Source organism: Brassica napus, chromosome A1 (genome assembly GCF_020379485.1).
Source record: "Brassica napus cultivar Da-Ae chromosome A1, Da-Ae, whole genome shotgun sequence".
Lineage (NCBI taxonomy): Eukaryota > Viridiplantae > Streptophyta > Magnoliopsida > Brassicales > Brassicaceae > Brassica > Brassica napus.
Genome location: NC_063434.1, coordinates 21,687,532 through 21,711,978, shown reverse-complemented (window position 1 = coordinate 21,711,978; position 24,447 = coordinate 21,687,532). Strand labels below are relative to the sequence as shown.

General features: G+C 38.3%; 4 protein-coding genes across 4 annotated transcripts; all 4 read left to right on the top strand.

Annotated features, from left to right (window-relative positions):
* The first annotated feature begins 603 nt into the window (after window positions 1-603).
* LOC106350893 lies at window positions 604-2,055 on the top strand. Its single transcript, XM_013790728.2, has one exon. The coding sequence runs from the start codon at window positions 604-606 to the stop codon at window positions 2,053-2,055; it is 1,452 nt and encodes a 483-aa protein (XP_013646182.2).
* A 4,182-nt stretch (window positions 2,056-6,237) lies between these two features.
* LOC106353021 (non-lysosomal glucosylceramidase-like) lies at window positions 6,238-13,815 on the top strand. Its single transcript, XM_048736821.1, has 19 exons — window positions 6,238-6,531; window positions 6,609-6,713; window positions 6,802-6,912; window positions 6,983-7,039; window positions 7,114-7,190; window positions 7,268-7,367; window positions 7,908-7,981; window positions 8,070-8,170; window positions 8,251-8,354; window positions 8,617-8,670; window positions 8,746-8,801; window positions 8,893-8,931; window positions 10,435-10,576; window positions 10,761-10,945; window positions 11,474-11,541; window positions 11,680-11,752; window positions 11,832-11,893; window positions 11,984-13,169; window positions 13,252-13,815. The coding sequence occupies exons 2-19, from the start codon at window positions 6,633-6,635 to the stop codon at window positions 13,502-13,504; spliced, it is 2,823 nt and encodes a 940-aa protein (XP_048592778.1). The 5' UTR covers window positions 6,238-6,531; window positions 6,609-6,632; the 3' UTR covers window positions 13,505-13,815.
* Window positions 13,816-15,002: 1,187 nt separating this feature from the next.
* LOC106353012 (endo-1,3;1,4-beta-D-glucanase) lies at window positions 15,003-16,828 on the top strand. Its single transcript, XM_013792686.3, has 7 exons — window positions 15,003-15,252; window positions 15,416-15,437; window positions 15,652-15,778; window positions 15,891-15,981; window positions 16,121-16,210; window positions 16,293-16,393; window positions 16,461-16,828. The coding sequence occupies exons 1-7, from the start codon at window positions 15,105-15,107 to the stop codon at window positions 16,602-16,604; spliced, it is 723 nt and encodes a 240-aa protein (XP_013648140.1). The 5' UTR covers window positions 15,003-15,104; the 3' UTR covers window positions 16,605-16,828.
* A 2,358-nt stretch (window positions 16,829-19,186) lies between these two features.
* On the top strand, window positions 19,187-22,577 carry LOC106369365. Its single transcript, XM_013809529.2, has 4 exons — window positions 19,187-19,828; window positions 20,442-21,612; window positions 21,731-21,852; window positions 21,951-22,577. The coding sequence occupies exons 1-4, from the start codon at window positions 19,187-19,189 to the stop codon at window positions 22,575-22,577; spliced, it is 2,562 nt and encodes an 853-aa protein (XP_013664983.2).
* The last annotated feature ends 1,870 nt before the right edge of the window (window positions 22,578-24,447 follow it).

Below are 24,447 nucleotides of genomic sequence, written 5' to 3'. Positions count from 1 at the left end.
TAAAAAGTAACTGATAAATATATTCTTAGTCCAATTTAATACAATTTTGATTTTATACATTTGTAGAGGGGGTTTGAATCGGACTATCTTCTTTCCGGCAAAGTTTGTAGGAACATAAAATCATGTAAATGTAAATAAACTATATGTTTAAGAATATCATTAAATAGTTTTAAAATACAAAAATAAAATTCAAAATCTGCGCGGATGCGCGGATCAAAATCTAGTTAGAATTAATCATGAAATCTTCAATAGCATCCAACTTTTACCAGACTATTATATACGTGGGCCATATTTCCTATTATAAAAATTGGAACTTTGTATATAAATTAGTGGCGAGAAACTAAAAAAAGTTTTAGAGAGAAGTTTTCTCTTTCTAAAATCCTCCCTTTCGAGCATCTGACTCTCTGTCTCTTCCAGAGTCTTTGACTCTTCAAAAGATTGGAGCTTTTGATTAGGACAAACTTTTCCTCTTTCCCGATCTAAAGTTTTTAGATCTTTTTTCTTCTTATCCAAAACAAAAAAACCTTTCTTCCTCGTTGGGTCTTCTATCTTGTTCTTACTTCCCCAGAAATTAAGAACACATAGGCTACGGTTCAACCGGCCATGTCTTCTTCTTTGGATAGAGCTCTCCTAGCGATGACGTTAGATGAAGATGATGAACCTTTTGATCTTCCTGATCTGCCTCAGTACAGCTCATGTCAAAATAATTCGATCAGTTTGATTGGAAGGTTCTTAAATCCTGACTGCCAGAAGATGTCGAATTTGATACGAGAAATGCCCCGAAAATGGCAGAAATTCGATCGTGTCCGTGGAGTTGCGCTTTCGTCGGAGAGATTTCAATTCATCTTCAAGCATGAGCACGATCTCGTTGAGGTGTATGAAAAGGGCGTTCATTGTCTTAATGATTGGTCCTTGGCGATGGAAAGATGGGTTGAAAAACCTCCAGAAGACTACCTCAACTATGTTTTTATCTGGGTTCGACTTCGCAATATTCCTGTTAACCATTATACGCTTAAAGCTATTACTGCCTTAGGTGATTTGGTTGGAGAAGTGGTGGAAGTTGCCTTTGATCCTTCGAAACCCCAGATAAACGATTATGTCAGAGTAAAGATTCGCTTTAATGTCTCCAAACCGCTTCGCAAATCTAAGGTAGTCAATCTCCCAAGTGGTGGACAAACTTCAATCCTATATGAATACGAGAGGATTCACAAGAGATGTTTCCACTGTCAAAGATTGACTCATGAGCAAACTGTATGCCCTATAAAACTTCGTTCTCTCCAGAGAGCCTCCGATCAGCTACCTTCTTCAAGCAAAATATCTGACTCGCTTAAGGAGTTGGTTTTAAAAGAGCCTGATCCTCTCTTTGGTGTTCTGGAAGAAAATCAAGTGGGTATTAATCCTTCAACAGGAAGACCTAGAATAGCTAAAGAGGTTCTTGATGGTATGAGGCTTTATCTCCTATCTGCTTCCGGTCCAGAAAAAATTATCCGAGAACAAAGAGTTAAGGCTTCTTTAGCAGATATCGGGAATGATCCTGTAGCTCAGAAATCTTTTCTTAGTTTGGAAGCTATTCCGAGTGTTACCAGTGAAGTTGATAAAGGAAAGGGTCCTGTGTTTGACTTTGAAAAACATGATAACATCAATAGCTACCCTCAAGTTCCAGGTTATCATACCAAATTATTAGCTTCAGCAATTCAAGCGGGAGGTATTAGGAAGGAATCCTTTGTTCCTCAATATTATCGCTCTGAAGGATCAGCTAATAACTCTTTTGATGATATGATGGCCTATTCAGAATTCTCATCAGTTAATGCAGCTATGGCTGGTGAAGCTGGCTCATCATGCACTGCAGTGGGTTTTAGAGCTGGAAAAGCAAGAAGAAGACCTTCCAGAAACAAAAGACAAATCGTTGACAAGGATTCTATGCTTCAGCAACGCATCTCAAAAGAAGGCTCAAATAATAAAAGAAAGGCAGATGAGCAAGTTGGAGGAGTTTCTTTGGCTAAGCGGAAGCTTGGTACGGCGGTCCCACTGGAGGGACTGCCTAACTTTTTATGAGCCTAATGAGTTGGAATTGCCAAGGCTTGGGACGGTCTCAAGACTTGGTGATTCCACGTCTCAGGGAAATTAGGTCTACTTATTTTCCTGAGATTTTGTTTTTGATGGAGACAATGCACAGTAGAGATGTTTTGGTAGATATTCAAGAATGGTTGGGTTATGAAAGAGTATATACAGTAGAACCTCTGGGTAGAAGTGGTGGTTTGGCGTTATTTTGTAAGAAAAACGTGGCTGTGGAGTTAAAGTTTGTAGATAAGAACTTGATTGATGTTTGGGTACAGTTTGATGCTTTCAAGTTCTTTATGTCCTGTGTATACGGAGATCCTTCTGGTGTAAATCGTTCTGAGATATGGGAACGTCTTTCAAGGATTGGAGTTTGTAGAAAAGGGAGTTGGTGTATGCTAGGGGACTTTAATGATATCCTACACAATGGAGAAAAGACTGGTGGTCCTGTTAGAAATGATTCGACCTTTGTTCCCTTCAACGACATGATAAAAGCTTGTCAAATGTCCGAGTTATCAAGCTCTGGAAATGCTTTCACTTGGGGAGGAAAAAGGAACAATAAATGGATTCAGTGTAAGCTTGATAGGTGTTTTGGAAATAAAGATTGGCACTCAATGTTTCCTGCTTCTAATCAAGCTTTTATGGAAAAAAGAGGTTCTGATCATAGACCAGTTTTGGTGAGTTTGGCTGCTTCCCAAGACTCCTACAGAGGTCAGTTCAGATTTGATAGCAGATTTCTTCATCAACCGATGATTAAACAAGCTATCTCCCAGGCATGGAACAGTCCTCACCCTTTGGCTGGTGCATCAGTATCTCAACGGATTCGCCTTTCTCGTAAGGCTTTAAGCAAGTTAAAAAAGGAGAATTGCCTCAACTCAAGATGCAAGATTCTGGATATACAGAAACAGTTGGAGGCAGAACATTCATCTGATGCTCCTGATACCCATCGGTTACAACAATTGAAGACAAAACTGATGAGAGCTTATAACGATGAGCAGTCTTTTTGGAGCCAAAAATGCAGAGAAAACTGGGCAAAAGTGGGGGATAAAAATACCAAATTCTTTCATGCTTCAGTTAAAGCAAATCAATCAAAAAAAGGTATTGAAAAGCTGGTGGATGAGAATGGTAGAGAACAAAGATCTGAAGCTTCTAAAGGAGCTGTTGCAGCGGAATATTTTCAGTCTCTTTTTACTTCGACAAATCCTTCAGATTTTCAGGACATCTTTCAAGGATTTCAACCGAAGGTTTCTCATTCAATGAATATGGAGTTGATAAAAGAAGTAACTGCAGCAGAAGTTAAGAATGCGGTCTTTTCGATCAATCCATCTAAGGCACCAGGAGCTGACGGCATGTCAAGTTTATTCTATCAACAATTCTGGGATGTGATAGGCAATCAGGTAACTGCAGAGGTCTGTAACTTCTTTCAGACCGGTTCGTTGCCTTCTGATTGGAATTATACTCAATTATGCTTAATACCCAAGAAGGTTAACTCAAGCTCCATGTCTGACCTTAGACCTATTAGCTTATGTTCTGTTCTCTACAAGATCATAGCTAAGATCATTGCTCAAAGACTGCGACCTCTATTGCCTCTTATTGTCTCTCCTTCGCAGTCTGCTTTTGTGTCAGAGAGAATCATCTTTGACAACATAATTATGGCCCATGAGGTGACGCATAGCCTATCTACTCATCCTTCCTTATCATCAGAATATATGGCTATTAAGTCGGATATGTCTAAGGCTTTTGATAGGGTTGAATGGAAGTTTTTGGAAGCGTTGTTAAAAGCCATGGGATTTCATCATCAGTGGATCATCTGGATTATGGCTTGTGTTTCTTCAGTCACATATTCGGTCTTGATCAATGACAAATCTCATGGTTTCATTGTCCCACAGAGAGGCTTAAGACAGGGAGATCCCTTATCTCCCTTTCTTTTTGTACTTTGTACTGAAGCTCTTATTCATCTTCTGAATCGATCTTCTGCTTCTCATAAAATCATAGGGATGCAATTCTCTGCTTCTGGACCTTCTCTTCATCATATTTTGTTTGCAGATGATAGCCTGTTTATTTGCAAAGCAACCTTAGATCAGTGTGAGGAGCTCAAGAAGATTTTGTCTATCTACGGAGGTGCAACTGGGCAACTGGTTAATCCTTGTAAGTCTTCCATCTTCTTTGGAACTAAGGTTAAAGATAGTGATAAGGAAGTGGTTAAGCAATCTCTAGGCATCGATACTGAGGGTGGTATGGGTTCGTATTTGGGACTTCCTGAGTGTTTCACAGGCTCTAAAGTCAAAATGCTTTCCTATATTCATGATTCTCTTAAGAGCAGATTCTCTGGTTGGTTTGCTAGACTACTTTCACAAGGTGGTAAAGACACTCTTATCAAATCAGTAGCATTAGCATCGCCTATCTATGCGATGTCTTGCTTCAGATTTCCTAAGTCCACATGTGAAGCCTTGAACAGTGCTATGGCAAATTTTTGGTGGAGCTCCTCAGAAGATAAAAGAAAGGTACATTGGATTGGTTGGGACAGAATGTGCCTATCAAAACAAGAGGGAGGACTAGGGTTTCGAGACATTGAAGTTTTTAACCAGGCACTTTTGGCCAAGCGAGCATGGATTATTCTACAAAACCCTCAAAGCTTATTCTCTCAGGTGATGAAGAGCAAGTATTTTGAAAATGATCAATTTCTCTCAGCTCCTCTCACTTCGAAGCCTTCCTATGCTTGGCGAAGTATACTTCACGGCCGTGATCTCCTAAAAAAAGGTCTGTATAGAATGGTTGGCAACGGCTCTTCTATTAAAGTTTGGACTGAGCCTTGGATTAGGGATGGAAATATGAAAGCACCGTTGATAAAGAATCCAGTCATTGATATTGATCTCTTGGTAAGTGATCTGATCGACTTCCAAAAAAGAGATTGGAACAGAGAAAAACTGGAAAATCTTTTCTATCCTGCGGATATCAAGTGCATTCTGCAAACAAGACCAGTTGTTTTCAAAGATGATTTCTGGGTTTGGGGACATAACAGAAGTGGAGAGTATTCTGTGAAATCAGGATATTGGTTGCAAAATCAAATTACCAACTCTCGGATTAAGTTTGAAGCTTCTGCGATGCCCTCTTTAAATCATCTAAAAACAGAGGTTTGGTCCTTAAAAACTTCTCCAAAAATCAAGACTTTTATTTGGAAAATGCTCTCTGAGGCCCTCCCTGTTGCTGATAAAATTATTTCCAGGGGGATGAAAGTGGATTCAAGGTGCCAGGTTTGTGGTAATGAGGGAGAGTCAATCAATCATGTCCTCTTCTCGTGTGATGTTGCACGTCAAATATGGGCGCTCTCGCTTTTCCCTCAACCGCTTGCAGAAGTTTCTTCAAGGTCTGTGTTCTCAAATTTTTATCATCTTCTAAAAGCAAGCAAATCAAAATCCTTGCCTTCAGAAATTGCTCGAATGTTTCCTTGGATTCTTTGGCATATCTGGAAAGGAAGAAATGCTCTAGTTTTTGAAGGTAAAGGTTTTTGTCCCTTACAATCTCTTAAAAAAATTAAGGAAGATGTAGACCTATGGTTTTTAGCTCAGAGCGTAGAAGTTGAGATTGAGGAATGTCAACCTTTGTCAAAGAGATTTGGTACTAAAAAATGGTTACCTCCTCCTCCTTTGTGGGTAAAATGTAATTTTGCTTACTCTTGGGCTAAACAAAAGAAGATTGCTGGAATTTCATGGGTTCTGAAAAATCATAGAGGTGTTGTCCTCTTGCATAGTCGCCACTCTATAGCTCACATAGATAATATTGATGAGGCTAAACTTCAATGTTTTCTATGGGCTATTAACAGTATGGCCAGTCTAAAACTATCGCGTGTTGTTTTTGGCTCTGAGGCCACTGACTTGATAGGCTCAGTGACTCGTCCAAAAGCGTGGCCATCTTTTGCATATCAAGCTTCGGAGATCAGAATTGCATTGGCTGATATTGATAACTGGAGTCTGCATTCTGAGGTATCTGATACTAATCAAGGTGCAAAGCTCATCGCTCAAAGTGCTTCTTTTGGAGCTAGGTTGCATTCTTATGTGGCCAGAAGTTATCCTTTTTGGCTCAAAGAAACTTTTGAACATGATGTTGCTTTCTCGTAACTGGTTTATATTGGGGTACTGCGTTACCCATATTTAGTCTCCTCATCTGTTTGAGGCTTTTGGGTTGATCTTTTGATACTTCTTGTTAAACTCTGGTTCCTTGTTTATAAAAGTACAGTTGATCAAAAAAAAAAAAATTAGTGGCGAGAATAAAAAAAGCTATTTGTGTACACACCGTGGACATGTAAAAAAGTCTTCATCTTTAATGGCTTCGTCCACCGCTTAGAAGTTACACACTTGTAGATCCTCTCACCGAATCGAGATTCTCCCTCTTTTGTTGCTCTCCATCGTTTCGCAGTTTGGATTTGAGATTCTCCGTCTCAGTCTGAGGGTGTTGCGACAGGGCTTTGATGAGGTAATTCTATTTATTCTTTTTCTTTCCAAAACGAACATTTTGTTTGAGTTTGTCTCTCTGATATTATTTATGAGCAGTGTGAGAAACTCTTAAGAGTGGAAATGGTGGGACCAACTTTGTTTCACCGGAGAAAGCATTCATGGCCGCCTGAGGAATTCATTTCCAAAGCCACTTTGCAATTAGTAACTTCTATTATTGCCCTTTTGATTATGGAAAAAAAAAAAAAAAGAAGAACAGGACTTTGACTTTGACTTTTGTTTTATCATGTAGCTTGATTTTGATAGTGCTGCTCCGCCATCACACGCATGGAGGAGGAGATTAAACTGCCATGCCAATATCTTAAAAGAGTTCACTATTACCTTTAGAGAAGCCATTAAAATGGTATCTATCCTCCTGCACATTCTCTTCTTGTTTTCCTCATTTTCATACCCCTAAATATGGTTTATTACAGGTACGCTTGGGGATACGATTATGGTCTTACGTCAGAGAAGAGGCCTCTCATGGAAGGGTAACTTCACTATATTTCATTGCACCCTAACCTTTCTTTATTTGTATGAGAGTTAACTTGTCAATTGCTTGCAGAAAGCACCAATCGATCCTTTCACCAAAGACAATTGTAGACCATCTGCATCCCAAGGTGTTCCACTTGGAGGAATGGGGTACACAATTAGATAACCCTCTTGGCCATAAATTTTGTTAGCTTAGGTTTTGAACAAATGCTCCTTGGTCATTGCAGAAGTGGAAGCATATCTAGGGGTTTCAGAGGGGAGTTTAAGCAGTGGCAAATTACTCCTGGAACCTGTGACCCATCACCTATGATGTCTAATCAATTTTCTGTAAGTTTTTTTTTGCTATGACCTTAATAGAATTGAAAGATATTTCTTTGAATCGCTGACTCGTTGTTAGTTCCATTGATGGAGTTTTATACTTTTAAAGTGTACCCTTTTATACTTCCATTGTTTCCCTCTTTCTGGATCTTGAAACAGAGAATCATATCTTCCCAATTGTACCATTCAAAGCGTAGTGATTTTGCAAGTGCATAAACATCCTTTCATGCCAAAATCCTCCCTAATAGTCGTTATTATTTCGATTTCAAATCTTCCTCTTGGGATTTTTTTTAATGATGGCTGTATGGTAAATCTACAATAGTTGATATTCTTTAATGCCTATGCTAATACTAGATATTTAGTATTTGTTCTGAACTACCCATTTTTTATTTTCATTTAACCAGTATGCTTTTCTAATGATGGTACTTTGTTTTTACAATGAATGTTTTCTTTTTTATTGTCATTTTGTGCCAAGTTTTGTCTATAATTGTTATTCGAAATTTTGTAACATGTGTTTCTAATAACATTTCGTTGGCCTATTCTTGGCAGATTTTTATTTCTCGAGAGAATGTGCACAAAAAGTATGCATCAGTTTTGGCTCCAGGCCAGCATGGAAGTTTAGGGTAAGTATCTGTTTTACAACTATCCTTTGTTTCAACGATGCAAGTTTTTTTCTTATTTACGTACCTTGGAGTGGTTTCATGGTCTCAGAAAATCTCGTGATAAGGGAATCTCTTCATGGGGTTGGAATCTGAATGGCCAGCATTCTACTTACCATGCTCTGTTTCCTCGGGCCTGGACTATATATGATGGTACCAACCTACCGACTTTGTCTTTTAAGGCTATCTTGTTTCTCTCAGTATATGATTTGTAATGTTGCTTCTCTTTGTAGGTGAGCCTGACCCAGAGTTAAAGATTTCATGTCGACAAATATCTCCCTTTATACCAAACAATTACCGAGATAGTAGTCTTCCAGCAGCTGTTTTCGTATATACTGTAAGTATTCTATTCATCTACTCAATATTTATAGCGAGTTGGTGCTGCCTCTGTAAATAGAGAAAACCTTAATTTTGAAAGCATGTTAAATAAGGAAGGATATATATTTTTAGCAAACTACATTTGGAATATTTAGACTGTGCACATTCCACATGTATTGTTCTATTGTGATACTTTTCCTTAGTGATAGCACTTGTAGAGTATCAATCTCCTTCAAGCAGAATCTGAGGAAAACCTTAAGAGTTTACTAATTTTGATTTAGTTGGTGAACACTGGAAAGGAAAGGGCAAAAGTGAGCCTTGTCTTTACATGGGCGGTGAGTTGGCATCTGATTCATTTCTATTACATTATGTCCAGAAGAGCAGATGTTTACCAGCTTTGCATTCTGCAGAACTCAATTGGTGGGACTTCGCATATGTCAGGGGGTCATGTGAATGAGCCATTCATGTAAGGAGGAATATGTGACATCTTTTCCATAAGTGATTATGGCTTCAAGTTGATGTGTAATTTTTTTTGTTTGAATCCTTCTTCCTTTCAGAGGCGAAGATGGAGTCTCTGGCGTCCTCTTACATCACAAGTAAGTCACTTTACCTTAATAGCTGTAAAACTGTTGGTTTGCATATATCTTCTGGTCTAGATTGACATTCTTTCTTAATGGTTTAATGGAGGACAACTAGGAAAGGCATTACCTGAAGTTTTATTTGTTAAAAGCAACCAAATGTGCAAATAATTGATCTGATGAATAAAACAAAACAATAAGATTGTACCAACTCAATATTGTAAAAAGTCGCCAACTAAGGACACCTTGTTGTTCAATAGTGAATGTACATTACCTAGAGAAAACAACTAATTGACCAGAAGTTTCCATTCATTTTCTTGCTTCAAAATGTTCCCTAGATAGACTTTTCTCCATGTGTGGCCCACCAATTTGTTGCATTTAGACTATTAATCTTGTTGTGTTATCTATCCAAGTGCTGTATTTATATTCTACTGCTGTGTGTAGGGGTGGGCACTTTACCCGAAATCCGAAGTGGCACCCGAACCCGATCCAAAAAACCCGAATCGAAATCCGAACCGAAATAGCAAAATATTCGAACGGGTATTAAATTAGGAGAGATTAGATATCCGAACCCGAACGGGTAATATCCGAACCCGAATGGATATCCGAAGATAACCGAACATATGTATAATTAACCTTATATTTTTAATTTACATCTTTCATTTTATATAAAATATTTATATTGATACTACACATACTTTAAATTCATATGATATACATACAATTACGTAGAAGATGATTTGCTATGCACTTAAAATACATGTCAAACTTTTTATTTCAACAATTAACAAAAAATTACATCCAAAATTTAAAAACAATAACCAAATTAATGTCTTTTTAGTTTGAAAATGTTATGTCCAAATCTATTAACCATTCAATCTATTAAAAATACAAAAAATAGTTAAGTGAAAGTTATATATTTAAATACAAGAAATTTGAAAAATGAAAATTTTAATTTTTTTTTTTCAAAATCTAAATATCCGAACCCGATCCGAAATAACCGAAACCGAACTAAAAATACCCGAACCCGACCCGAAGTACAGAAATACCCGAACGGGTTCTACACCTCTATACCGAAATACCCGAAAATCCGAAATACCCGACCCGAACCCGAACGGGTATCCGAACGCCCACCCCTAGCTGTGTGAGTAGTTGAAAAATTGTTCTCCAGATATCATTGTGTTCATTGCAGTATGGTTCCTGTACGAGGCCTTTCCTTTTGTTCTGTATTTTCTTGCTTGAATGTTATAGTGTTGTCTTTTTTTTTCCCTCGTCTCCTCTATTGAATGAGAGGAAGCACGCTGTCCCAATTCTTTCTCTACGCATAAAGGAAAGATCTCCAAGTAGATCCTCTTGCTAAAACATTTTACACTGTTGTCGCCTTTTGGGTGTTTAACGCATTGTTTGCTTCTATTCACATGCTCCATCTATGAAGCTAATGTGGTAGAATATGTTCTTGTAACAGGAGAAAGTTGCGTTCTTTTCTCTTGGATTTCTTTTGAATGTGTGATAATTGTTCAGGACAGGCAAGGGAAACCCTCCTGTTACATTTGCGATCTCTGCTTGTGAGACTCAGAATGTGAATGTGACTGTTTTACCATGCTTTGGATTGTCTGAAGACAGTTATTTCACAGCGAAAGATATGTGGGAAACAATGGAAAAGGTGACTTTTTCTTTGCATCATCTTCAACTTTGCATATGGATCTCATAGCTTTGCCAAAGCATGCTATTGAGTGTATAATTAGTTTTTTTTTGTTCTAGGCTTTCAGTCGTATGAGAACGTTTGTTTTATATATCTGGAGTAGTTGTATAAATGAAACTGACATTCACATATTTTTATCTGAAAGGATGGGAACTTTGACCAAGAAAACTTCAATAGTGGGCCGAGCATGCCTTCATCACCTGGAGATACTATTTGTGCAGCGGTCTCCGCTTCAGCATGGGTAGAGGCTCATGGCAAGTGCACTGTATCTTTCGCTCTATCATGGCCATCACCAAAAGTGAAATTTTCAAAGGGAAGCACATATGACAGGTAAGTGAAAGTACAACACTTGTGGCCTCTTCCTGAACTTGAGAGATTAATAAGTTGTTTACTTGTCTGATTATCTATCATCAACTTATACTTATAATTTTTTTTCATGAAATTGGCATTGCGTCAGTTTTCTGTGTAGTTTACATTTTCTCATTGATACTGGACTTTGAGGAGGCTCAGCCATTTTTATTTTATTTTTCCTTCTTTGAATGTCCCAAAAGATTGAATCTGAGAGCTGGAAACTGTGTTGACAAGCTAATGATAAGCATAGTGTCGAACATTAGTTGAGATACGTAAAAAGTGCATTAGCAAATGTAGGTTTCTAGTTCAGCTAGCTAACGAGAATGGATGAATTTCCCCTTTTTGGTATCAATTGGTTAAGAAAGCTAAAATCTTATGGTTGAATTGAGTGTATCAAGTACATGCTTTTAGAAGATAGATATTTAGCCAATATTTCAATGTGGTATGCCAAAACATTATTAATTTTCTGAGTTCTATTTTTGGGCCTTCTCTGCTTTCAATTTGTAGGAGATACACCAAATTTTATGGAACTTCGCGAAGAGCAGCTGTGGATCTTGTGCATGATGCACTAACACGTATGTATCAATTTATTTGCGCCTTATGCTTCACTTGAGTTGCCACTGTTCCGATTGGATGTACCTGATAGTACTGTTACACATACACAAAATGGTTCTTATGTATTATTAGTGACTAGCTTTGGTTTTCAAATACAGATTATAAGAGGTGGGAGGACGATATTGAGGCGTGGCAAAATCCCATTCTTAGAGATGACATGCTCCCTGAGTGGTAATTGCTTATACTCAAAGCAGTTTTTTAATACTTAGCTCTTTTATCGTTGTCATCTGAATTGTTTTGTTATATGCAGGTACAAGTTCACTCTGTTCAATGAGCTTTACTTTTTAGTAGCCGGTGGTACAGTCTGGATAGGTACACATCTTTATGATTGAAAATTTCGTTGCTTCTCTTTTGTTACCTTGAAAATATTTTATTTACTTTCTCAGACATTTTCTGTTGCAGACTCCGCTTCGCTCCATGCCAATGGGAATGGTCAGCGTCAACAATCTGATTTAAGAAATTCAGATGGTAAAGCTAATGGAATTGACGGCAAAGAACAGCAGAATAACCTTAATAATGGTGACAGAAACGGAATAGAGAGCAATGGTTTATTTGTAGACACGTCGCAGGCAGATGATGAGGACGATGTTGGTCGGTTTCTATACTTGGAAGGCGTGGAGTATGTGATGTGGAACACATACGATGTGCACTTCTACGCATCCTACGCTCTCCTTATGCTATTCCCAAAGATCGAGCTAAACATCCAGCGTGATTTCGCTAAAGCTGTGTTGTCAGAAGACACGAGGAAGGTGAAGTTCCTAGCAGAGGGGAACTGGGGAATCCGCAAGGTCAGAGGCGCTGTTCCTCACGATCTAGGGATGCATGACCCCTGGAACGAGATGAATGCCTACAACATACACGACACGAGCAAGTGGAAGGATCTCAACCCGAAGTTTGTGCTTCAGGTGTACAGAGACTTTGCAGCCACAGGGGATCACCAGTTTGGAATAGACGTTTGGCCCGCGGTTCGTGCCGCTATGGAGTACATGGAACAGTTTGACAGAGACAATGACGATCTAATAGAGAACGACGGCTTCCCGGATCAGACGTATGATACGTGGACCGTTCACGGCGTGAGCGCCTACTGCGGTTGCCTGTGGCTCGCTGCTCTTCAAGCTGCAGCGGCAATGGCTCTGCAGGTCGGTGATAAGTTCTTTGCGGAGCTGTGTAAGAATAAGTTTTTGAATGCAAAGGCGGCACTGGAAGCGAAACTGTGGAACGGAACGTACCTGAACTACGACAGTGGAGCGAGCAGCAACAGCAAATCAATACAGACTGATCAGCTGGCGGGTCAGTGGTATACCGCATCCTCAGGTCTGCCTCCAGTTTTCGAGGAGTTCAAAATCAGAAGCACTCTGCAGAAGATATTTGATTTCAATGTGATGAAGACCAGAGGAGGGAGAATGGGTGCTGTGAATGGGATGCATCCTGATGGGAAAGTGGATGAGACGTGCATGCAGTCGCGTGAGATATGGACAGGTGTCACGTATGCAGCTGCAGCTACTATGATCCTCTCTGGAATGGAGGAACAAGGGTTCACTACCGCTGAGGGAATTTTCACAGCTGGCTGGTCAGAAGAAGGTTTTGGGTAAGTTTATCCACTCTGTTAAATGTTATTTGGTATCAAACACACGTTTCATTTGACTTACTTGGTTTTGAACTGGATATAGATATTGGTTCCAGACACCGGAAGGTTGGACAATGGATGGGCACTACAGGTCATTGATATACATGAGACCTCTGGCAATATGGGGAATGCAATGGGCGCTAACGCTGCCAAAGGCAATTCTTGATGGTCCTAAGATCAACATGGTGGACAGAGTTCACATGTCCCCTAGAAGCCGCAGATTCTCTCACAACGTTAAAGTTGTAAAACACAAAGCTAAGTGTTTCGGCAATTGTAAATTAAGCTGTTCCTGCTGAAATAACCGACGTGGAGGTTTTGGGGTTGTGATATATATATACACAGGTGTGGAATATTTCCATGAAAGATAATGGAAACGTTCCTAGAATGTAGCGGTAACATTTTACTCAGAGATAGAAAGAGAGAGTTTATGTTTTGCAGGAAGATGATAAGTTTGTAACCTAACCCTTTTCTTCTTTTCTTTTCATAGTTAACCTGAAAAAGAACATTTTGTATCCTCCAGTCTCCTCCTTACCGGATTACTCAGTATGGAGTAAAAAAAATACTCTTAATCCACTTATGAAGTAAATCCCATTATCCATTTTGTATACTTTTGGAGTAAAAAATTGGGCAATTGTCAATAATAGCACCTTTTGAAGTTTATGTCTCAAAAATAGCACTAGAATGAGAAAGTCACAAAAATGACATTCATTAAAGGGTAAAATATCTCTAATACCCTTAGTTTAAAATTAAATAAATAAACAAACAAAAATAAATAAATAAATAAAAATAAAAAAAATAAAAAAATAAAAAAAAAAGAAATTTTTTTATAGTTTCAGTCTTTCAGATTATGTGTTTTCAGATTTGAAATTTTTATAATTTTTTTTTTATTTTTTTTCAAAATTTTTTTTTATTTTTTTTCAAATTTTCTTTTTATAATTTAAAAATACTTTTTGAACTGTTTTTAAAATTTTTATTTTTTATTTTAGTATTTATTTTTTATAAAATTTTAAACCCTAGTTCCAAAATCCCACCCCTTAACTCTAAACCCTAAGGTTTGGATTAATTAACCCAAGTGGTATAAGTGTATATTTACCTCTTTAATGAAACTTATTTTTGTAACTTTGAGCCTTGAGTGCTACTTTGGGAACAAAAACTTGGTTTGGTGCTATTCTAGTTTTTTTCTCTAAAAAATACTCTTAATCCACTTTATTTTTCACTTCGTAATGGAATTTACTTACTTCAAATGAAGTAATATATTTTTTATTTGTTCATTATTCTATTATAGAATATAAATGAAGTAGGGTTACATCATTTTTATTTCATATCTACTTTTACTCCATTTTAAAAATGAAATTTTACATAAGAAATGCTTTTAAGATAAAAAAAATCTGTAAATCACATAAACAGGACACTGCTCAAAGTAATCCTTCTACCTCAGATAAGAGAGCCAAGATATTTTTGCGACAGCCTTGCCGTCTAAAACATTCAGTCCTCAATTGATCCCTATAGGTCCACAGAGACAAAGATGTCTAAGCAATAACTTATTTACTCAAGTGACTTTGGTCGCTTCTGTTGCAAATCTTTGCAATAAATGTCTCTGTAAGAAATTCTTTTTCTAGAGACTGAGAGAGAAAAATCATTATTCTAGACCGTTTTTTTATCAAAAAAAAAAATCATTATTCTAGACCGTTTTAGTTGTTTCTTGACCGTAAGTGTCAAAAAAAGTGTGTAAAATAAAATAAAAGTTTTTGACCGTTATATCCATAAAGTGAAATAAAAGTCTGTTAAAGTGTCTTAAACCGTAACCAACTCTTATTTAATAATAATAGACCACAACAAGCAAGCATATGCTAAGTTTGGTCGCCATTTTTGTCTAAACCACTTTGAAGAACAATAATGTTGGGACCTCAGTGCTGCGAAAACCCGCCGGTTCTTAACCCGCTCTCCGGGTCGGGTCATGTGGAGAAACTGGGTGGCCTCGATGTATACGTCTCTGGCTCTCCAGATTCCAACAAGTGCGTCCTCCTCGTCTCGGATATTTATGGTAAACATTACTTTTTTTTGTCTTTGATCTAATTGAAAGTCGTGTGTTTAATTTCGAGACATGATTGAGTAAAAAAGGGAAACTTTTTCTTTAGACCCATTTGTTGATTTGATTCATTTCTCATATCTGTGTTCTGACTTCAGCTTTGTGTTTTCTTCTTCAGGCTATGAAGCTCCAAACTTGAGGTATTATAAAATTGCATCTGTGTTTGACATAGTATTGGTTGGTTTTGCATTTGTACACAAGCTGAGGATATTAGTAGATAAGATGTGAATGTGTTACTGGTTGCAATTTTTTCCTTTTTTTTTTCCGTCAAACGCAATTTTTTCCTATAAGCTTTGAGTTATTGTTTTAGTACAAATGAATGTTTTAGAATTATTAATTGTTATGTTTTTTAAGGGCGCTTGCGGACAAGGTTGCAGCTTCAGGATTCTATGTTGTGGTTCCTGATTACTTCTATGGAGATCCTTATGATCCCTCTCATCAAGACAGATCCGTCCCTATCTGGATCAAAGACCATGGCCCTGTTCGTTCCTTATCCCTTTTTTTTTTCAGTTGTTCCACTAGATTTTTATGTCATCTTGTTCAGTTCTTTTCAAAGATTACATCTGAACCAGTTCATGTTCTCTTTTCTTTAGGATAAGGGGTTTGAAGACACAAAGCCAGTACTTGAAGCCATAAAGAACAAGGGCATAACTGCCATTGGAGCTGCAGGGATGTGCTGGGGTGGTGAGTTTTTATGTCTTTTTTGATATACTCTATTTATTGTGCATTTGTCACCTATGTTTTTATTAAATACACTCTCTTTTGGAAATGTCTGATGCATATTACTGTTTCTCTCTATCTTGTGTTAAATAATGATCTTCAGGAAAAGTGGTTGTGGAATTGTCTAAAGAAGAGCTGATCCAAGCAGCTGTTTTGCTTCATCCTACTTACGTCACTGTCGATGATATCAAGGGTAAAGTGACTTTTTGTACTTTCAAGGGTAAACTGGTCTGGTTCCATGGTTTATGCCTTATCGATTTCACGGTTCCATGCAGATGTGAAGGTTCCAATAGCTATACTAGGAGCTGAGGATGATTTTTTGACCCCACCAGCACTCGTGAAGCAATTTGAGGAGATTCTTGCTTCTAAACCCGAGGTAGAGACTCTGCTTCTTCTGCAACTCAACAGTGCCTTTTTGACTAACTTTTATTGAGAATGTGTAGGTGAGTAGTTATGTGAAGATTTTCCCCAATGTCTCACACGGTTGGACAACTCGGTATGATATCAATGATCCAGAGGCGGTTAAAGCTGCGGAAGAAGCTCACAAGGAGATGCTTGATTGGTTTGTGACTTACGTCAAAGAATGATTGAGAGAAGGCTATCTCTTAAGTGATCACATTTGCTACTGTTTGTTGAATTGTAAATAAGGAGAGAACTAATAAGTATAATAAAACTCTGGGGTTGTGTGTGTCTCTCCACTCTCTGTTCTTATCTGAGGTATGTTGGATAAATATAAGTATGTTGTTCCTATGTAGTGAATTTGGCCTGTGATGCCTTTCGTTTATCATTGCAAAAACTTTACCCTTTCTCATCAAGTTTGTATATATGGCAACAAAAGCTATGGAAAGTATATATTTACTCAGAAATCACTGTATTCTTTACTCATAATATCTCTATACATACTCCACTTTTTACTCTATAACAAAATTTAAAGTTAAAAAATGGTCATTCACTACTTTATTTTTCACTCTTTAGTGGTGTAATAACACATTTATTTTTGTCCACTACTTCATTTTAACTTCAAAATAGAATAGAATTATAGTGAAATTTAACTCCATTATAGAGTTATTCAATTGAGCCCGTAGAATTGTCAAAACCTCTCTGACACGCTTCCCAATGAAGTCCGTTTGGAAGCTCCCAAGCCGTGCTTTCACCCCGAGCCCTCCGTCGTCTGCCGTCGGTGAACTCCCTCCGCCCTCCCCAATCCCTCCTGACCCTCCAGACCCGTCTTCTCCCCTTTCACCACAACAATCCCCTCCATTATCCTCTTCCTCTCACCCTTCTAAAACTAGATCTTCTACTGTTCCTAAACCTCTAAAACATGAGATTAAGGTCCCTGCCTCTACTTCCCCAGCTATGGCTCTGCTTCCTGCTGGCTTAGAAGAGTCTGATGTCCACCTGGAGAATCAAACCCTTTCTCCTTCCACTGTTCTTGAAAATGGATCTCACAAAAAAACTGCTCTCTCTTCGGTCTCTGTTCCTGCGACAGAAGAAGAGACTCAAACTCCAATTACCTTCACAACCATTGCACCGAAACAAACCTCTCCTGTCATTACTAACAAAGCCTCATCCTCCACCTTGTTTCCCCCAACCCAAAACCCTAGTTACGAAACCCTAACTCCCCCTGCTCCTCCAATTCTCCCATCACCTCCCCTCAACCACCAAAAACCTTTAGAGAAAACCCTTGTTGAAAGATTGAGAATTCTAGAAGACAAATCTCTAAAAAGACTTGCCCCTACCACAGTTTCTGAAACAGGTCGTCCAAGAGTTCTCATACCTGACTCGGTCTTTGAGAAAGGCGCTGAGATCCACAGAGATTTCATTATCTGTTACTTCAATGGCAAGCCCCCACCTTTCAACCAGATCCAAAGTGTCTTTAACCATATGTGGGGTAAAGGTAAACAGCTAGAGATCCACAACAATCTTCGCAACAGATCAACCCTAGTAAGGATCCGAAGTGAGTACCTTCGCCAAAAAATTCTTGACAAATGTATTTGGTATGTTGGGGACTCAATGTTCCATACTGCTCAATGGTCCTCGGAACATTCGATGTCAACACCTCCACTCAAAGCAATCAAGATTTGGGCTCACTTAACAGGAGTTCCACTGGACCTGAGGCACCAACAAGGTCTTAGCTTAGTTGCTGGATTAGTGGGTGAACCAAAAGAAACAGATGAATTCACGAGAAACTTGGTGAGCCTTACCTTGTCACATGTAAAGGTAGAAGTTGACCTCACGGAACCCTTCCCTTCTGTGGTAGAGTTTGAAAGACAAAGCGGTGAAGTAGTGGAAGTTCTGGTCCATTATCCTTGGACGCCTCCAACTTGCTCGCATTGCCATGAACTAGGCTATATAGTTCGTAACTGTCTCCAACTCCCCTCAGACTATGCTCCTCCAAATCCACCCCCTGTTACTAAAAAACCTTCCTCAAAAAACAAAACCTCAAACCCTTCCCATAACACACCAGCCCCGACTGTCCCCAATCCAAAATCTCCCTCTGCTAGAACCCCTGGCCATCAGAAACAGCCTTCAGACGCCTTCCTCTCGCCTTCTAAACCTTTTCCCTCCAAAAACCTGCAGCAAATTTATGTAAAAAAGAAGTCAGAATTGTCAAACTCGTTTCAAGCCTTAAATGACTCATCTATTCCTTTGTTAAATAATCCTATCCCTTCTAGCCCTTTAGCTCCACCTGTCACTAACCAAGACCAAATGTTAATTGACCCCCCCCCCCCCAAGCTTCCATCTCAACTAGCTCACCAGTCTCTCCTGATCCCCCTCCTAGACCATCTCTAAAGCGATCCAGATCATCCCCAACTTTCTCACCCTCCCTGACCACAAACCCAAACCCATTTACCCAAAAAAACATTGATCCTGTTTTATCTCTCTCTTTTCTATCTCAACCAGCCTCCCAAAACTTCCTGGGATTAACCTCTTCTAACCAACACCTCCCCTCTGATTCTAACCCTATTCTTTTGTTACCTGATTCCCAGTTTTCCATTGGGGATCCTCTTTTACTTCTCCAATGAGTGTAAAACTCTTTTTTTGGAACATCTGAGGTCTAAATGATCCGGATAAACATCGGACTTTTGTATACTGGCTTTTATTTCATAAACATATATTCGGTGCTATTCTAGAATCTCATGTAAAGGAACTCTCCCTGTTGCCATTGATGACCAAGCTATGCCCAAGCTGGAACTTTCACTCCAACCACCAATCTGATGAGGATGGAAGGATTATACTACTCTGGAAACATCCCATTAAACTCTGTGTCCTCCACCAGAGTAGTCAAAGCATCACGAGCATCATAGAATTACCAAATTCTGAGCCACTCTACTACTCGGCTGTGTACGCATCAAACCTGTCTGCTGACCGATCAGATCTCTGGGCTGAACTGATGTATCTCCATGACACTTATGATCTACAACATAATCGATGGGTTGTTGGTGGGGATTTCAACCAAATCATTATGCCAACAGAGCACTCTTCACACTCTGTGGATGCCCAAGACACTCAAATGTACCAATTTCAAGACTGTTTGCTGCAGAACGGTCTTTTCGATCTGAGATATAACGGTCCTGGCCATACATGGACAAACAACCGGCCAGACATGCCAATAGCAAAGAAGCTTGACAGGCTGCTTGTTAACTGCAACACAATCTCAGCCTACCCTCATGCCGTAGCTACCTTCCTACCTCCGTCTATCTCTGACCATGCACCCTGCCTCCTAGACCTAGCCGTTCAACTACCCAAAGCAGGAACCCATCCTTTTAAATTCCAAAATTATCTAACCAAACACCCGGAGTTCACCTCGGTAGTTCTCGACGCATGGTCTCGGGCCGGAAGCAACTGCTGGACTCTCACTCAACTTTGTTGGAAGCTCAAACTCATAAAAACAGATTTGAAAATCCTAAACAGAGATAACTTTTCCAAAATTCAAGAGAGAGTTCAAGAATCTATATTTTGTTGCAAACTGCGCAGGTACAGGCCCTTCAGAGTCCAACGCCACAACTGTTTCAGGAGGAGAGAGACTTACACGATCGATGGATCTTCCTGAGGCAAATTGAAGAATGTTTCTTCAGACAAAAATCAAGAATAAACTGGCTAGCTGAGGGAGACCTAAATACCACTTACTTCCATCAAATGTGTCAGGTCCGTCCAAGCTACAATGCGATCCGTCTCTTCATCACAGATGCAGGAATTCTGATCACCGATCCTATCGAGATGAGTCAACTGGCCATCATGCATTTCCAGTCTGTCCTAGGTCCTCAGAACAATATCTCGCAGCAGATCAACTCCCCCCCCCCCCTTCCTGGTTTGCTCTTCTAACGGATTTCAGAGTCTCTCTACTGCAAGCAGAACAGATGTTAATCATTCCGTCAGCCTCAAAGATCAAAAAACAGTTTTTTAAACTCAATCTTAACAAGGCACCAGGCCCTGATGGACTTACCTCTAGTTTCTTCAAAGCAAGCTGGGACATTCTAGGGGAAGAGGTCGTTGCTTCAGTTCAACATTTCTTTGCAGCCTCTTTTCTACCTGCAGCGGCAAATGCAACTATCCTCTCTCTTGTTCCGAAGTTTCCAGGTGCAAGCAACATTACAGAATACCGGCCAATATCCTGTTTGAATACGGTGTATAAGGTTATCTCAAGGCTACTAGTGGCTCGACTCAAACCCATCCTACCTAATCTAATCCTTCCTAGTCAAACTGCTTTTGTAAAGGACAGATTACTTGTAGAGAATACTACTCTAGCTAGTGAATTGGTCAACGGGTATCACAAGAATAAAGGAGAAAAGAGAATTACCATTAAAGTGGATATCGCTAAGGCGTTTGACACTCTCTCTTGGGATTTCCTCCTGTCCTGTCTCCAGGGGCTTCAATTGCCGCCAAAGTTCATTTCCTGGATCAAAGCCTGCATATGCACAACCAGTTTCATGGTGGGATATAATGGTATGGTTAATGGTTATTTTAAGGGAAAGCGCGGGCTCAGACAAGGAGATCCGCTCTCTCCTTACCTCTTTGTCATGGCTATGAACTGTCTATCGATGATGTTGAATCAAGCAGCTGCAAATGAAAGGATAAACTATCATGATAAATGTGATGCAATGAAACTTACCCATTTATCTTTTGCAGATGACTTACTGATATTCATTGATGGATCTTTGAGGTCTGTCCAGAATGTGCTACAGGTACTAAAGGAGTTTGAGTTGAGATCGGGTCTTGCAGTCAGTTTCCAAAAGACAAGCTTCTATGCGTCGGGGCTAACAGAGCAAGAAATAAATACCATCCAGGCTTCGACGGGCATGGTTAATGGCTCGCTTCCTTTCAGATATTTGGGAGTTCCACTAAACTCCAAAAAGCTCTCATTGGCAAACTGTGAACCACTGCTTCATCAAGTTAAAAACCGCCTCTCATCTTGGTCTGTCAAGACTCTATCTTTTGCTGGACGCCTGCTTCTCATCAAAACTGTCATAGCCGGGATTACAACTTTCTGGTGTTCTGCCTTTATACTCCCTAAAGCCTGCATAAAAAAAGATCAATTCAATGTGCAGTTTCTTCCTTTGGAAAGGAAACTTAGAAAGCCACCATTCCGCCAAGGTAACGTGGGAGAAAGTCACACTCTCCAAAGATCAGGGAGGGCTAGGCGTTAAGGACCTTCTCATTTGGAACAGATCCTGCACTTTGCGCCTCATATGGATAATTTTCTTCCGTGAAGATTCGGTTTGGGCGTCTTGGTTCAAGGAAGTGATCCTCAATAGCTCCTTGCATAACTACTGGACAATAAAGCCTAGTCAGAAGTACTCTTGGTTAGTAAACAAACTCATCAAGTTGAAGACAGTAGTGTTTCCTTTGATCAAAATGAGGCTCGGAAATGGACAGTCGGCTCGCTTTTGGCTGGATAACTAGGCCCTGATGGCTGTATCTCCTCACTGCAGGCTCCCTCCGGCTCACGCCTAGGTATCCCTCTGCACGCTACCATTGCTTCTCTTAACAGAAATGGAAATTGGCACCTTCCTCCGGCACGATCAGAAGCGATGTTGGAGCTGTACACATTCATTACCACAATAGTCTTAACTGAGGAGCATGATTATTATGAGTGGGAAATACAAGGAAAGGTCAAAGCAAAGTTTAGTACAGGAGAGCTTTATACTTACTTGATTGGAGAAGTACAAGACCAAGACTGGGCGCCGGTTATCTGGTTCTCACGCTCCATTCCAAGACACTCGTTCCACTCATGGCTGATGATCTTAAATAGATGTCCAACCAAAGATAGGATGCTTCAGTGGGGACTCCAAGTTGACTCGACTTGCCTCCTCTGTAATACGCAGTCGGAATCAAGGAACCATCTCTATTTTGATTGCTGCTATAGTTTCGATCTTTGGGCATTGATAGCGCAGAGATGCAGGATCACTCCTAGACGGAACTGGGATGAAACGGTCTCGCAGATGAAAGCGCTCCCATCGCGAAAAGTAGACCGCCTCTTGACTCTTCTCTCATGGCAGGCTGCTCTTTACTGGATTTGGAATGAGCAGAACTCTCGCATGCACACCAACGTTTTTTGATCGGTCGACGCAATCTTCACAATCATTGATCGCCAAATCAGAAACAAAACACAAAGCTTCAGGGTCTCAAATCCCAATCTCTCCTCTGCTATGTTCCAACGATGGATTGATACTCCTGCTTCATCCTCTTCATCGTGAAATATCGCTCCACCATCCTCCTCTTTGCAAACTGATGACGGGGAATCTTTTTCCTCTGCATATTCAACTTGGGCCCTTGGGCTTCACAACAATATATGAGTTCCAATGTGAGATTTTAGGTTTTATTTCTCTGTATGGGATGTACTGGCATTTGCCTTTCAAAACACTATCCCATTGGGTTTGTATCTTTTTTATTTTTCTTAGTATTAATGAAAGCCAGTTTACAAAAAAATAAAATAATAAGAATAATAAACTATATGTTATTAAAACAGAAACATTCTTTCAATCCAACCATTTTTGTAAAAATTTAAATTAAATAGACCTATCTATTATAAAGTAATTATGGAAACAATACTATACTACTATTTATTTTTCCGAACAAAACAATTAATTAATCTTGTCTCAAATAAAATATAAAACTTTAGGTCTCATATTTTCAATAATTTTTATCAGTTTTTTTCAAATTATAAAACATTCAAATAATTTATGAAAAAGTAAAAACAAAACAGGTTTAGATTTTACAAAACTAATTTCAATCAATATCAAATCAGTTAAAACAAGGGATTATTTTATTTATATTATTATATATAAGCAATTACATTCACTTAAATTTAAATAAAATTTCATATTAAATTAAATACCATATATACATAAAATGCAATAAATTGACATCAAGTAAATTTTATAATTAAAAATTATCAAAATATACCATACAATTAATCAAATACATTACAAATTTTTATTAAGAATTCATAACGCACAGAGCTGAAATAACTAAATTTAATTTAAATAATATCTTATGCAAATCTATATTTAATAAATAAAAATAATCTAATTATATTAAAATACATTAAAAAGATTTTAAAACATTTTAATTTCTTAAATTATATTATTAAAAGATATTTCCGTGTTTTAGAAGTCTAATGAAACATTTATACGATTGGAACAACAAATAATCCTTATGGTCATGCAGGTCAGACAGAAACATATGAAAACACAAAAGTATTATACTTATATTTATTTGTTGTTCCCGGTGAAAAACTATTAGATAATGTGATTCAATTTAGAAATAGATAATTAACAAATTTCACTGGGACAAATCCCTAATTATATTCATATATGTTTTTGCTAGGTCAATTCTTTTCAAACAAATCAAAAGAATTTCACTAAAATGTATAAGAAAAAAGCTATAGAATATTATATAGCTAAATGAATAAACTTTACATAGATTTTATTCAATTAAAAATCTTAATTTTATGCTATAATTGAAATATATGGAGCATAAGAATATTTATATGAAGTGTAATTAATATGATATATATGAACACACAACAGTATTCATATTTCTATATGTCCGCAACATCTTATTTTGTAGGGAAATTTTTATGTTTACCACTTTCATGGTACCACTTTTTATCTTTACCATCACTAAATGAACATTTTCAAAAATACATTATTCATTAAGACCATCTCCAATGGCTTACTCTATTTTTTACTCTAAAATAGAGTAACTCTATAATAGAGTAACTCTATAATAGAGTTTGAGTTTGCTCCAACGGCAAAAGACTCTTATACCTTTGTTATCTATATATATATATAATAAATCATTATTTAAATAAATAAAAAAATAATTTTTTTTATGTTTTCGAATTATACTTTTTCAAATTTGAACTTTTATATAATTTTTATTTTATTTATTTTTCAAAATTTCTTTTTGAAAGTCGAAAATTAT

What these genes read in the sequence shown, in the direction of transcription:
- LOC106353012 (XM_013792686.3), top strand. Translation starts at nt 15,105, where the DNA reads ATGTTGGGACCTCAGTGCTGCGAAAACCCGCCGGTTCTTAACCCGCTC. An exon ending in TATGAAGCTCCAAACTTGAG is followed by an intron (nt 15,438 to 15,651) that starts GTATTATAAAAT and finishes ATGTTTTTTAAG; the next exon opens with GGCGCTTGCGGACAAGGTTG. An exon ending in GGATCAAAGACCATGGCCCT is followed by an intron (nt 15,779 to 15,890) that starts GTTCGTTCCTTA and finishes TCTTTTCTTTAG; the next exon opens with GATAAGGGGTTTGAAGACAC.
- LOC106369365 (XM_013809529.2), top strand. Translation starts at nt 19,187, where the DNA reads ATGACCAAGCTATGCCCAAGCTGGAACTTTCACTCCAACCACCAATCT. An exon ending in AACACCCGGAGTTCACCTCG is followed by an intron (nt 19,829 to 20,441) that starts GTAGTTCTCGAC and finishes AATCTTAACAAG; the next exon opens with GCACCAGGCCCTGATGGACT. An exon ending in AAAGCCACCATTCCGCCAAG is followed by an intron (nt 21,613 to 21,730) that starts GTAACGTGGGAG and finishes TCTTCCGTGAAG; the next exon opens with ATTCGGTTTGGGCGTCTTGG.
- LOC106350893 (XM_013790728.2), top strand. Translation starts at nt 604, where the DNA reads ATGTCTTCTTCTTTGGATAGAGCTCTCCTAGCGATGACGTTAGATGAA.
- LOC106353021 (XM_048736821.1), top strand. Translation starts at nt 6,633, where the DNA reads ATGGTGGGACCAACTTTGTTTCACCGGAGAAAGCATTCATGGCCGCCT. An exon ending in TTAGAGAAGCCATTAAAATG is followed by an intron (nt 6,913 to 6,982) that starts GTATCTATCCTC and finishes GGTTTATTACAG; the next exon opens with GTACGCTTGGGGATACGATT. An exon ending in GATGACATGCTCCCTGAGTG is followed by an intron (nt 11,753 to 11,831) that starts GTAATTGCTTAT and finishes TGTTATATGCAG; the next exon opens with GTACAAGTTCACTCTGTTCA.